This window comes from Aquarana catesbeiana, linkage group LG03 (genome assembly GCF_042186555.1).
Source record: "Aquarana catesbeiana isolate 2022-GZ linkage group LG03, ASM4218655v1, whole genome shotgun sequence".
Taxonomy (NCBI): domain Eukaryota; kingdom Metazoa; phylum Chordata; class Amphibia; order Anura; family Ranidae; genus Aquarana; species Aquarana catesbeiana.
In genome coordinates this window covers 35047929-35062943 of record NC_133326.1, presented here as the reverse complement: position 1 = coordinate 35062943, position 15015 = coordinate 35047929, and the positions used below count along the sequence as shown (strand labels likewise).

General features: G+C 43.0%; 1 protein-coding gene across 5 annotated transcripts in view; it reads right to left on the bottom strand.

The window, feature by feature from the left end:
* Positions 1-1605: 1605 nt before the first annotated feature.
* The window catches only part of AKAP13 (A-kinase anchoring protein 13), a 446306-nt gene continuing 432896 nt past the window's right edge, over positions 1606-15015 (bottom strand). For all 5 annotated transcript variants that reach the window (XM_073618416.1, XM_073618419.1, XM_073618420.1 and 2 more), the window contains 2 exons: positions 13181-13490; positions 1606-2489 (listed from right to left, as the gene is read on the bottom strand). In XM_073618416.1, the coding sequence (XP_073474517.1) occupies positions 2443-2489; positions 13181-13490 (357 nt within the window). In that variant the 3' untranslated portion in view covers positions 1606-2442. The remainder of the gene's footprint in view (positions 2490-13180; positions 13491-15015) is intronic.

The window sequence follows — 15015 nt, the reverse complement described above, 5'->3', positions numbered from 1 at the left end:
GGCCCTAATGTTTCTAGTTACGCCTCTGGCCCCATAGCCTTCTACAGGGTTGTATTTCCCAACGTCTCCAGCTTTGGAACACAGCCCCACATGCGTCTATAGAGCTGTAGTATGCAGGCATGGCCAGAAGAGTGAGACTTGTGGCACTGGATGTAAACAATCACTGGAGGCCACGGCCGTCAAATCTCAGTAAATATACATCTGTGGAAGGGGGAGGGTGGGATGATGGTTCAGGTCAGGGCAAAAAAGAAAAAGTGCACTGTTGTCCACACCTATTCTTTCATGTCTTTTTTAATTAAAAATATCAATTTATTTTCATGCAATCTCAACTAGTCTTAAAAAAGAAGCCCTGATCGTTTTACATTTTTCTTTGGTTGATCTAATAGTGAAAATTGAGTATTGTCTGTGATACTTTTTTTATTTGCACTAACATACAATTTTTCAGGACAAGCTTTCGGGGTATGTCCCCTTCTTCAAGGTCCAAGCAGTACTGATTCACAAATGTTTTAGCAGAATGTTAAAAGAAAAACAATCTCAGAGAGAAAGGAAAAAAAAAAAAACACATACTTTTTCCTTTCCCTCAGAGATTGCGTTTTTTGTTTTAACATTCTGCTAAAACATATGTGAATCAGTACTGCTTGGACCTTGAAGAAGGGGGACACACCCCGAAATCTTGTCCTGAAAAATTGTATGTTAGTGCAAATAAAATTATCATCAGGGACAGTACTCAATTTTCTCTGTCACAATTGCACTAATACGGCTAAAATCACCTCAAGTGTGTTCTAATAGTAAAATGCTACATTTCAAAATGCCCCCATACATAAGATCTAATATGAAGTGAAAACAACCAACATATTTAGTAAGGCAAAAAGTAAGAAATGCCGCAACCAATGACCAGCCAACCAGAAAAATCTCAACTGACCACAAATTTGATTGGTTAATACACTTAACATTTGCCTTCAAGTTCAAAGGTCCCCATAGACCAAGTCAGATACCCCCCATAACACAATAATAGGAGACAATATTGTATGGTGGTGACAGCTTGCATGAGGGAAGGCCGAGGGTCCTTTCACATCATACTGTACATAAAAACTCACCACAATCCCCCAGAAATGCATGTATGCTGATGTGCATTTGCATTGCATGGCGTTATGTTGCATTTTTATGGGCGTTGTCATGCATTTTTATGCCAACTGTTGTGATGTGTCAGATCCTTGAAAGGGTCAGAATTTTAAGGTTTTTTATATCTTCTTTCATTTGCATTTACATACTTTCCGATAAAATGCCAGCCATTTTAATGCAATGCACAAGTACACAACATTATGGTGTGAACTGTGCATGTAGAAAGCAATTGTTCTGCCTGCGATGATCCGGTGCGGTGCATGGACCAGCCCTGAGCGGCGGTGGACTGCGGTGTTCTTCAGCAGAATTGGTAAACATAAATAGGACCACGTGTGAGAGCCACTAGGATTGTACTAAATACACTGTGGACAAACGATTGCCATTATACACAAGTTGTCTAAATGTCATTAACCGTTCTGTTATAATATACACTTATATTTGGCTTTACTGGTTTCTCAAAGTGAAAATACACACCGCCCCCCCCCCCCCCCCCCCTCCCCAATTCATGGCAACAGATTTTACCATACTCCTCATTTAGTACATGATGCAAGAAAAGTACTGCAGCCGACACCGAAATGGCTATATAAGAGGGACTGCAGCTCCAGCAATTGACATCTGTAACAGCACAGAAAGAAAGCCAGTAAAATGTTAATGCTAATCCGAATCGAGGAAAAAAAAAAAAAAAGGAGCTCTTTTCTTCTACAAGGTCTGACAGCTGACATTAATGAGAATTCCCACATAACAGGATCTTCTACAGGAGAGCGAACGAAATGTGAAAAGAATGTCTACAATGCCCTCTGCTGGCAAACAGCAAAACTGCCACTTCGGGCTCTGCGATAGGAAAATATGCCAAGAGGAGAACTTCATCAATTCTTTATCCGGTGTAAACACAGACAGCAAAGGAACCATTTTTTTTAATCGGGAGATCCAGAAATCGGGTGAACACAGTAACAAGGAAAGAGCAACTATAACAACATAGGTGATGAGCAGCAATGACGATACCATTCCGTAGGTGTTTGATGTGGTATGATCCCAGAAGTGGATGTAGATCCTAAAATAAAGTACCAGCAGTAATCTCGCAGGCCCCAGACACATTCATTGTATGCATTCGGATGTAATATGAAAGCGTGTCTTCTGGGGTCACTGTATGCAGTGAAGACCCTGTGGAAAATGGAAGGTCCATAGAGTAGACGTCTGCATGGAGGACACTGGCAGCGATCAGTACAGAAAACCTGGGGAACGTGATCGGGGGGAGTTTTTCTCTTGTAACATATTGTCTATTGTGGCTTCCCAGTGCAGAATGAGAATAAACAAAGTCCTCTAACAGAAGATTTCTTCCTCCTCCGTTCCTTCTATATGGTGGCAATCTAAAACAAAGAAGAAGATAATCAACAAACCAATCCTTAACTCCCAATGCTGGCCATATGCATACTTATGACTATGAATCACTTATCTTGTTTCTCCTTTAATCACTTGACTCCCAGACCTATTCTGACACTCACATACACTATATTACCAAAAGTATTGGGACACCTACCTTTACACACAAACTTTAATGGCATCCCAGTCTTAGTCCGTAGGGTTCAACATTGAGTTGGCCCACCCTTTGCAGCTATAACAGCTTCAACTCTGGGAAGGTTGTCCACAAGGTTTAGGAGTGTGTCTATGGGAATGTTTGAACATTCTTCCAGAAGCGCATTTGTGAGGTCAGGCACTGATGTGGAAGAGAAGGCCTGGTTCAGTGTTCAGTGTCTCTGTTCCAATTCCAAATCCTTGCTTTGTACACTGGTGTGCAATCATGTTGGAATAGGAAGGGGCCGTCTCCAAACTGTTCCCACAAAGTTGGGAGCATGAAATTGTCCAAAATGTTTTGGTATGTTGACACCTTAAGAGTTCCCTTCACTGGAAATAAGGGGCCAAGCCCAACCCCTGAGAAACAACCCCACACCATAATCCCCCCTCCACCAAATGATTTGGACCAGTGCACAAAGCAAGGTCCATAAAGACATGGATGAGCGAGTTTGGGGTGGAGGAACTTGACTGGCCTGCACAGAGTCCTAACCTCAACCCAATGGAACACCTTTGGGATAAATTAGAGCAGAGACTGTGAGCCAGGCCTTCTCGTGACTGACCTCACAAATGCGCTTCTGGAAGAATGGTCAAACATTCCCATAGACACTCCTAAACCTTGTGGACACCTTCCCCGAAGAGTTGAAGCTGTTATAGCTGCAAATGGTGGGCCAACCCAATATTGAACCCTACGAGACTAGGATGGCATTAAAGTTCATGTGTGTGTAAAGGCAGGCATCCCAATACTTTTGGTAATATAGTGTATATTGAAAAGTATACATTTTTTGCTAGAAAATCACTTTGAACCCCCAAACATTATATATATATATATAAAATTATTTTTTTTTAAGCCGAGGCCCTGGATGGATGTTGTAATTTTTTGTGTCACACGATGTTTGTGCAGTGGTTTTTCAATCGTAATTTATTTGGGGAAAAAATTCACTGTTAGTGCCCACAAACACAATAGAATACCCAATTGTTTGGTAAAATATAAAAGATGATGTTACGCCAAGTGAATAGGTACCCAAGATGTCATGCTTTAACCACTTCCCTACCGTAGAAAATTACTCGGAACCCCCAAACATTATACAGTAAAACCTTGGTTTGAGAGCGTTTTGCAAGACAAGCAAAAAGTTTTAATACATTTTTCTTAATATACAAGCGATGTCTTGATATAAGAGTAGCGTCATGTCACAACTGAGTATAAAAAAGAAGAGAGGAGCCTCTAAGTGTAGCAATATGGTTACATTTAATGAAGGTACAACATTTAGCAACTTATTGCTACACTTAGAGCCCATTCACACAGGGACGACTTGTCAGGCGACCTAGTCGCCTGACAAGTCGCCTCCCGTTCTGTGCTATGGAACCGTTCTAAGGGGAGCGACGCAAGTCGCTCCGACTTAGAAAAAGGTTCCTGTACGACTTTGGGGGCGACTTGCATAGACTTCTATACAGAAGTCGTCTTGCAAGTCGCCCGGGCAGTCATTTGCAGGTCGCCTCGCTGAGGCGACCTGCAAGTCGTGTTGCCCCTGTGTGAATGGGGTCTTAGAGGTGCCTCTCTTCTCTTTTATACCCTGTAAAAAAATGCTTTGATATACAAGTGCTTTGGATTACAAGCGTGTTTCTGTATATACTGTATTTATCGGCGTATAACACGCACTTTTTTCCCCTTAAAATCAGGGGAAAGTCGCAGGTGCGTGTTATACGCCGATCCCCTGCGATCCCGAGCTGTCACAATTTTAAAATCGCCGACCGCGATTTGAAAATGGCGCCGCCGGCGCCGAAATACACCGAGCCGGTCCTCGGCTCTTTCCGGCGGCTCTCGTTTACTTTTGGCTCCACTCGTAGTCCCGAGCGGAGCTATCCGAACCTACTCGGCTAGGTTCGGATAGCTCCGCTCGGGACTACGAGTGGAGCCGAAAGTGAACGAGAGCCGCCGGAAAGAGCCGAGGACCGGCTCGGTGTATTTCGGCGCCGGCGGCGCCATTTTCAAATCGCGGTCGGCGATTTTAAAGCTCAGGACAGGGGATCAAAGGCTGCACTGGGAAAGGCTGCACTGGGGAAGGCTGCACTGGGGAAGGCTGCACTGGGGAAGGCTGCACTGGGGAAGGCTGCACTGACATGGCTGCACTGACAAGGCTGCACTAACAAGGCTGCACTAACAAGGCTGCACTAACAAGGCTGCACTAACAAGGCTGCACTAACAAGGCTGCACTAACAAGGCTGCACTAACAAGGCTGCACTGGGGAAGGCTGCACTGACATGGCTGCACTGGGGAAGGCTGCACTGACATGGCTGCACTGAGAAGGCTGCAATGATGGGCATTTAAATGTAAGTTTTTTTTCCTTCAACTTCCCTCCTAAAAGGTTTTTTTTTCCTTAAAATTCCCTCCTAAATTGGGGTGCGTGTTATACGCCGGTGCGTGTTATACGCCGATAAATACGGTATATATATTTTGAGCAGAGGCCCTAGAGAACAAAATGGTTAGTGTTGCAATTTTTTATGTCACACAACATTGGCGCAGTAATTTTCCAAACGCAATCTTTTTGGAAAAATGCACATTGATGAATTTTTTTGCAAAAAAACACACTATATAACCCAATTTTTGTTAAAGCATAAAAGCTGATGTTACGCTGAGTAAAGAGATACCCAACATGTCACGCTTTAATTTTTTTTTTTTTACAGGTTACCAGTTTAGAGTTACAGAGGGGGTCTAGTGCTAGAATTATTGCTCTTGCTATAACATTCGTGATGATACCTCACGTGTGGTTTATGTAAGTGTTCGCTTCTGTAAGTAAGCATGAAGGGATGGGGGCACTTAAAACATTTTTTTTAATTATTTTATTTAATTTGATTTATTGACACTGTTCCTTTTCATTTTTTTATCACTTTTATTCCTATCACTAAAAAATGTAAACATGATAGAAATAAGGCATGACTGGTCCTCTTTATGGAGAGATTTGGGGTCTAATAAGACTCCAAATCTCTCCTCTACCCTGGAAAGCATGAGATCAAACAAACATTGATCCTTGCTTTCCAAAATAAAAAATGCCAGTGTTTACATCTGCCAAAACCATAAGTGACATCATGATATCACTTTCCGGCCTCCCAGGAGCATAGAGATGGCCTGGGGACCGGTTGGTGGTCACTGTAGCACCCACTGACATCCACAGACATTTCTAAGGAACACATACATTGGGAATATTGTGTTTGGACTCTAGAGGTGGTGTCTGAATTAGTTATCTTTCTTTAGGCTTTTTTCACGTTTGCACCTGGCGATCTGGCCAGGAACACACTTCCTGTATTAGCGTGTCCCCACTCTGGATAAGGGAGCACAGGGGGCACCTTTGGACAGCAGCATGGTCAGTCTGGGGGGGGGGGTGTTAAAATGTACTAGCAGATTTAGACACATAAAACACTGAAGCAAAACTCCAGCTCACACTTTATAATCAGTTACAGAAAACATTTTTTTTTCTTTTGGGATAAATGTTTTACATAAACACTGATCATTGTAAGCACCCATGTCAGTGGTAAATGGTTTGTCCCAATCATGTAACTGCTACATCTACAGGACAGCTTGTTCTTTTGAAAAATAACAGACTTACTGGCCGGATCACCAGGTGAAAATAAATGAAACAAAAGCCTAAAAAGGAAAACGAATGCAGCCACCACATCGATTGATTGGTAAGCTGCAATATAATAAATGTTTGCTTTTGGATGTAATACTTTTAGGATATAGCACTGATCATTTTCTCAGGCCTTTACATACTGTACATTCATATCAATCCCTGATCTCAAGGAGCTTAGCTAAATATATAAACATTTATCACATAAAATATATACAAGAGAAATACACACAATGGTAAAGGAAAAGAAAAATATAATAAAACATAAAAAATTATTAAAAAAACAAAACAAAAAAAAAACAAAACAAAAAAAAAACAAGCAGGGCACCGATAAAGCAAAAAACAAAACAAAAAGAAAAAAAAAGAAAAACAAATCTGCTATTTTTTTGGCTTTGGAGATTTATGAGTATAAAGCGTATACTACCATCTATAAAGGCACTGGTCAAAAAAGCTCTTAATTTTTATATGTATTTATTTATTTTTTTTAAATAGGTTGTAGTATATCATTTTATAAACTGATATTTAATAGGATGTTCAAAGCAGTCGATGTGCATGTATGAAGAGATATATGCGGGCTAGACATTCAAATACTGATTGATGAAAGGATCAACTCATATAGCATGGCTAACCAGTCCAGACATAAATATAAATGTCAATTAAAAAAAAAAAAAAACACTTCCAATATATATGCAAATATCCCATAAATCCAGATGGGCAAACAACTTTTACAGTCCATAGGTGCTGAACATCCTCGGTACTGATAATTCATCTTAGAGAAGTGATGCAGAAAGTAGAACATGGATGTCTCCGCTGCACAGCAAGAGAAGAACAGTTCAGGTATGTCGGTACAAGAGGTCAGTACTATATACAACGTTGTACTACGTTACTTTTTCCAATTTTCTTTTCATTTCCTGTGTGCCTTGTTTGTGGATATACAGTATATTTAGTTATAGTTTTGGACCAGAGTCTTTAAAGATAGTATTACATGCATTATACAAAATAATGCCCAAAGCCATAAGGATTTGCGGATTTCAGCAATATACTTTTTTTTTTTTTTTTTTTTTTAAGCTAAAATTTTGAATATTTTTAGGCTCTGCTCACACTGCTCAATGGGACTGTCCCTAGGAGCAAAAACACTCAAAAAGAAACACCTGACCCCTTTTAACCGCCCACCGTGTATATACGTCGCTACTTCGACGTTATGTACCGGGGTTATGGCAGCAGCTAGCTGCCAAAACCCCGGTATATTTTTTACACGGTGGGGGGGACCTGTTTCATATAAAAGTGGTCCCAGGGGCGGATTCACCACAGCATCACTTTTATTGGTGGCGGGAGAGGTGCCCCCTGCCCCTCCCGCCGCTTAAGTGGTTAAAAATGAAGCCACTCCAAAATGCATGGTACTTTATCATGTATTTTGGCATGCAGGTTAGCAAGAAGCATGAGGGTGCGAATTAAATAGGAATTAATGGCACCGCCGCATGTCTGCAGAAGGGCTGCATGTTTTTGTGCACTGCGTGAAATCAGGTCATTTTGAGCAAATTCCAGCAATGCACGAGTGTGATAGTAACACTAGGACTTGTAAGTTTGTTTCTCTGTGTGGTTTTTTTTGACCTATTAGAACTTTTTGTGTTTTTTGCAAAAAGAAGAATGTGTCTTATATGTTAGTAACCCCAGTAATTAAATAAAAAAAAAAAACTGACAGACTTTAAGCTTTTCTCCACTCATCCAAAACAAAAACACACACACCTGGATATACTTTAACTTTAGGCAGGGCTTTTTTTCTCAAAAAATAGGTACAGGAACTCAACCACGACCCCCCCAAACAAACCCTCCAAAACACATCAAAAGTTGGCGTGGTCAAATTTCACTAACAGTGGGAGGGTCTTAAAGGGGCATTAAATACCAGGTGTGTATTACATACACAGTGCAGAGTTTAGGGGGTGCGCTGCGTACACGGTGCAGAGTTCAGGGGGTGCGTTGCGTACACGGTGCAGAGTTATAAACAAATTTTAATGCCAACTCTAAGCCTCTGGACAACGCTTTTATTTTAATTTTCTGTGTAATTTTCACTCTGATTAGGTCAGACACGCTCCAAAAATCAGTGCTAGGTTTTAAGTAAGCTGTGCTGTCAGTAACAATGATGTGTAAAGGGGTGGGCACAGACTTTTTTTTTTTAAGGGTTTTTAGGGCAGTAGTATTTCCTTTCCAATACTAAGATCTACTATGAATACTGTATATGATGTCCGGTCCCTGAGCTGGCAGCGTCTACTTGTCAAATGGCTTACCCAGTCACATTATACTGTGATTAGTAAAGAGTATATGTGGAATTGAAGCACCACAATGTGATGAAGTTCAGATACAAATTTATTCCAATGTCAAATCCAATAAGAACTGTATATAAGCCGTTGGGGGAGATTTACTTGGCATAGTAGCCAATCGGCTTCTAACCTCATCTTGTTCAATTAAGCTTTGACAATAAAACCTGGAAGCCGCTTGGTTTCTGGCACAGCTGCACCAGTTTTAGTAAATAACCCCATTTTGTTTTGGGGGTTAACCCTTGGCCTCCTCGTCAGGACCTGGAGAAAAGAGTATAGTTTATGCTGACTCCGTACTCGCTACCAAGCAGCGGCTGCCTCTCCATCCCCCTAATCCATGCGTCCGGCCCCTAAGTTACATGCAGGGTGCCGGACGCATGGATTCCAGTGGGGTTTTTTTTATATATATTTAGGAATATTTATATTAAATTTATTTTTTATTTAGCAGCACATGATTAGAGCTGGAGGCTCTAGTTGACTTTAAAAAACGGTGGGCTCGGGGCGCAGTGAGCCCCCCCAGTTGTGTGACAATAGCAAATGAATGTTCGCTATTATCTTCCTGATTCTCCTCCCGGCCATACCCGGCTCAGGAAGAGGGTCCTGAGACCCAACTGGACGAGAGGAGAAGCGATCCTATTGGCCGACGAGGGGGAGGAGACACAGGGGAAGCCACGCTGCCATAAAGTCTAGGAAAGAGGAGAATCAGGGTGAAGCCGTTGCCTGGAGGAAGCCAGTGGCCTAGATGGGGTAAGTGCGGGGACTGATTGACCGACCATCGGGAGGGGTGGGGAGGGGGGGTGGCGGAGGACGGATTGCCCCCCCCCAAACAAATATACCACCAGCCGCCACTGCTACCAAGTCTACATACTGTAACCTATATCCCCCCCTTTCATCAAAGCCCCGATGAAGGAGGCAAAGCTTGGCCCCCAAAACACCTTGGATTATATACAGTTCCTATCAGATCTCATTTGTATATGGACTTCATTATCAACTCCAAATTTACAATTATTCAGGGTATCAGGGACTGAACTTGCAGATGACTTACTTTCTCATAGCAAGCAAAGTGAGTAAAATGTTCATTACTTGCATTTAGTAATTTCAGCAGCTCCTTGTTTTTACAGCCAGTTCACACCATAGAAACGCAGTCTGTATGCGTTCTGGATGTGTTTCTGCATGCGCGTTTTTGATGCGTTCTAGTGCATTTTTTCCACAATTCTTTTCTTTGCCTTAAATAAAGACATGGGCGTTCCGTTGGACATCTTTTTATGCTTTTTAGAACTCTTTCCAGTACAACTTAGTGCAAAAACATGCAGCATGTTCTACTTTTTTTTCTGGAACTGACCGCACTGGTGTGAACTATGCCATTGAATCCATATAACCTACTATCCATATGTTTTTGATGCAGAAAAAATGCACTGGACTGCATGTGGTGTGAACCAGCCCTATATAAAGTTTGGTTTATTAAAAGTACAGTATATGAAAATTTTCCTAATACTGAAAGTTTAAAGCATTTGTTAACCCCCAAAAAAACAGATCCTGTTTCCTTAAAGCATTTTTACAGCACAGTGCTTGTGCTGTGTAATTTGGCTCCCTGTATACCCTAAAAAACCTGGCTGATCCTGTCTGGCTATGCCCTCCCCTCTGCAAACTGACCACGATAATAATGGCTACAGAGCCCGGACACCGTGGTCAGTTTGCGTGATTCTGTCATCCGCAGCCCTGCTCTCTGCAGCTCTCCTGTGTCTGTGTCTCCTCTGTCCAGGGGCAGATCCAGGGGGGGGGGCGCAACGGGGCAATTGCCCCCCCCCCCCCAGAAAATAGTACTGACTCCAAGGCTTTCTCCCTCCGCCACCTCACCAGATTTGCGTTACGAGGCATCTAAATGCAGCTGCAGGGACTTTATGCTTCCCCTGGCTCTCCCAAAGTCCCAGGTGCCCTAAAATATATTCCCAGGGCCCCATCAGTTCATTTAGAGGGGGCAAGTGGCATCACTATGGGGGTCTGAAAGCGATGTGACATCGGGGCCGCTGCTACACGCTGGCAGAGTTGCAGCACAGCGGTGCGAGTGTCACTTCACTTCCCCGTCAGGCGGAGTGATCCCCACCTGACAGGAGCTTCCTAGTCCCGGCTGGTGTGACGTCACGATTCAGAGGAGCGCAGGATTGAAGACAAGATGGACTTGTAGCCAGCTCAGTGCACTGCAAGTGACTGATCACTTAGCTAAGTCATTGTTATGTTAATGAGCGACAGCGGGCATTGTTATGTTAATGAGCTATGACAGCAATTGTTATGTTAATTAGTTACGGCGGGCATTGTTATGTTAATGAGTTAACACCTTGTCTTAAATGTGAAGAGGTTAACGATTTGGGGGGGGTTAAATAATTTACAATGGTAATTGTAATATGCCACATGGAGGGGATTAATGTACTCACTCATGTATTAGTGACCAGTGGCAAATAACCCCTTTGTGCTGCATTAATGACAGTGGCACCATCAATGTTAATTAACCCCTTTTATGCAACAGCATGAAGGGGTTTATAAACACTGCCACTAATGCAGCACAAAGGGGTTCCTTAATTGCCACTGGTCAGTAATATATCAGTGAGTACATTAACCCCCTCCATGTGTCATATTACCAATTCATATTACCAATCATCATGATAATGACACAGTACAGGTGCGTTAAGCCACAGCACCTGTATTGTGTGATTATCATGATAATAATGATGATATGGAATGACAGAAAAATTCATCTTTAGGCTTCATTCACACAGGGCGTGCTGCAGACATGCGTCTAACATGCAGGGCTGTCTTTTACTGGCTTGGGGATGCATTAAGTGTTACATGCATCCCAATGCCAGCATCCCATTTATTTCTACTGAGACACACAGCCGCTATATCCTAATATGTCATGCGTGCGGATCCCAGAATGCAGGCAGGGTTTATTCAAGGACCCGCACCAGCATGTCATATTGGGATATAGCGGCTGTGTCTCTCAAAAGAAATAAATGGGATAAAACCACCCCGCTAAGGGCCAAATAGCGGCGCTAAAACTGCTTTACCGCTGACGTCCGCTCCAGTGTGAAAGTAGCCTTATTTTCTGGCAGTGCCCCTCCCGAGACTAGACTCTGGATCCGCCCCTGCCTCTGTCCTCCACCCCCCCTCTCCCCTACTTGCTCGTAGCAGTGAGCTCTCATATCTGCTATTAAATGGTCTTATCCCCTCTGTACCATAACAACATGTGTCCCTGTGCCTGTGTAATGTAAAAAATTTACCAATCTGTACCTGTATAAGCTCGGCTGCAGGCACTCAGCTGGTTGTAGGCACTCTCTCTCTCTCTTCTCTCCCCCTCCTCCCCAGCTGACATCAGCGGAAGGGCTCGGGCCCGCCCACTGCAGCTGTGAGCCGGAAAGAGAAGAGGAATCAGCTGAGCGCCCGGAGCAGAGCTTATATCGGTAAAGATCGGCTGATTTTTTACAAAGCACAGGGACACATGTTATTATGGTACAGAGGGGATAATACAATTTAGTAGAAGTAGGTTAACAACCACTTTAAGGATAAAGTTTGCTTTTTAAAAAAATAATCATAAATGCACATTTTTTTAAGGTAAAAAAAAATGTGCATTTATTTTTTTTGGAGCTTGTAAAGCATTGCACCAGTGATCAGCAGATTGCTGGTAACATGCAGGTCTCGTCTAGATCTGTCAGTATCTGTGTGCTTGTACATCCACAGCGCCGTGGTAGTTCATTAAGAACTACAAGCCGACAACCGCTAAGGATGTCGGGGCTTGTAGTTCAGTCACACACAGAGCTGTGTGAATAAATGACGTAGCCGTTTGGGCAGCGCCCCTTCCCCCCTCCCCCCCACTGGCGACCTGTAATGCAGTGCGGGGTGCCGGACGCATGGATTGGATTCCAGTGGGGTTTTTTGTTCAGAAGCACGTGGTTAGAGCCAGTGGCTCTAATAGGCTTCAAAAAAGGGTGGGCTCGGGGCGCAGTGAGCCCACCCAGTTGTGTGACAATAGCATATTAATATCCGCTATTGTATTCCTGGCTCCCCCTCCAGCCAGTCAGGAAGTGGGTCCTGAGACCCGTCACCCGAGAAGAAAAGAGATCCTATCGGCCGCTGAGGAGGAGGGAAGCGCTGCTGACGATCTAGATGGGGTAAGTGCGGGGCTGGGGACCGACCAACCAGAAGGGGGGGCTTAAGTGCCTGTGACCCGACTGACCAGGGAGGGTTTGCCGGCTGGTGGATTGTTTGCCGCCCCCCCAAAAAAATATACCACCACTGCCCCCCATAGGCCGTTTGAATTGCTGCACATTCCTGCTGAAATTTAAGCTGCAGGTGGCCCTGAAAGCACCACCTGGCTCAACAAAATGTAATTAAAAAACACTCAGGTGGAAACTTCTCATCCTATCAGACATGGTCTTGTTCAGCATTGTAAAGCAATAAGTCTATCAATGAAGCAAATTGGTGCTGATAAGTACAATTATTATTATAACTTTACTGGCCCAGTAAAATCACAACAATCTTTTTACTTTCTGTTACCTGAGGTTAAAGGTCCGGCTCCTTTGCTCTTTTTCTTCTTGTCCTTTTTTTCCTTTGGTTTTGACAGGTTAAAGAGGCGATTGGAGGAATGGCCCTCTGCTGATTTATTAGACTGGCTCCCAAGTAAGTTGAAGTGGCCTTTTCCTTTTTGCTTACTGTCAGTCCGTAGTAAACTGTCCTTTTTAGGTGACGTAGATGCCTCTGATTGCAACTGTTCCTGTTTGGTGGAGTTAGAGTCAGACCATTTACATGAGTCCATGGCAACAGGGAGTGAGGGCACCCGATTTAACTTGTCATGTTGAAAAGATACCTATTGGAAATAATCCACATCACAAGGTGTTATTCCACAAGTATTGCTTATCTATTTATTGTCTATAAATGCACTACATGCTTACTATAATCTGTCTACAGCTTTTAACATTAAATCAGGATTTTAAGAAGTACTGATATATCACTGCTTAAAAGGACAATACTTAAGCAGCCCATAGATGATTTGATCCTCTTTCTTTCCACCACAGGTGAAAGCAAAGAAAAGCTCTTGATACCTCCATCAACAAGGTCGGAATGCTTCCTGCAGCGCTATTATGTTCTGCTGGCGGGGGAAGTTGAGGTGCCTTCCCGGGTGGCAGAACACATCAATTATTGGCTATAGCCGCTATTAGTAATTACATGTAAAAAATACAAACGGCTGGTTGTACTTGGGTACAATCAGCCACACAGACCACATTTATCTGTAACAGATGAGATCAAATCTTATCTGCACAAATTCCTATTTCTTTCTTTGACTTTGGAACTACAATACTGTGGACAATCTATTAGGCAATGGTGATTGGTACTTGGCATTGAACCACAGTTCAGATACTGGGCAACTAGATGCAACCAGCAAGACATTTTAGTGAGAGCTTTTTCTACATGTTGTGGTCCAATATGTCCCTCCAAACATCCGTCTATGGAAAAGGTAGGTCCTAGGGAATGGGCTTCTTGGATGTAAAATCATAAAACTAATGGTAGCTTTGCTTTATGCATAGATGGTGGAAACAAGACCTAATTTTATAACTTGATGAACATTTAAGACCAGATAAACCTGCCAGGAAAACAATCTCTCCAGCAGTGGTGGCCACTCCATTAGGAGCACAGGGGCCCGGCCCCTAATCTACATGCAGGGCGCCGGACGCACGGATTCGGATTTCAATGTTTTTTTTTTTTTAAGCACATGATTAGAGCCTGAGGCTCTAATTGGCTTTAAAAAAGGGTGGGCTTGGGGCACAGAGCACCTGGTTTGTTTGCGCCTCCCCCCCAAAAAAAAAAATAGAGCACCAGCCGCCACTGCTCTCCAGACCAGTTTGGTGCCTTGTGAAACTGCTTGGCCAGTATAGGCAAAATGACTCCTATTTGACTGTATTTATATTTCATGATGGCACCAAAACCAGACCACATGCACACACTATAGTCATTAAAATGGGTGGAAAGCAGCAAAGTCCTGGCTCTCACCTAACCCTCCCACCAGTAGAAAATGGATCGAAGTAAACAACATTCGCATTACAGAGAAAAATACGTACCAGAGGAGAAACTCCCTGAAAAAACGTATAAACATATGGTTTAGCCCCCCACAGCCAACTCATTACAGATTATTGCAAATATAGACTTTGGGTAGGCTATATGGCGGATACCTATATGATGATATGGCCTGTGTTAGAATTTTGGGCCCTAGCTCCAAAGATCTTCTGTGTATATTTGCCCAATTGTTGATTTTTCAGGTTATGTCTGCCTCAGCTGATCTAGATCTGTGAATTGATGTATGTATGTATTGATTTGATTGCTATTCCTACCGGTTT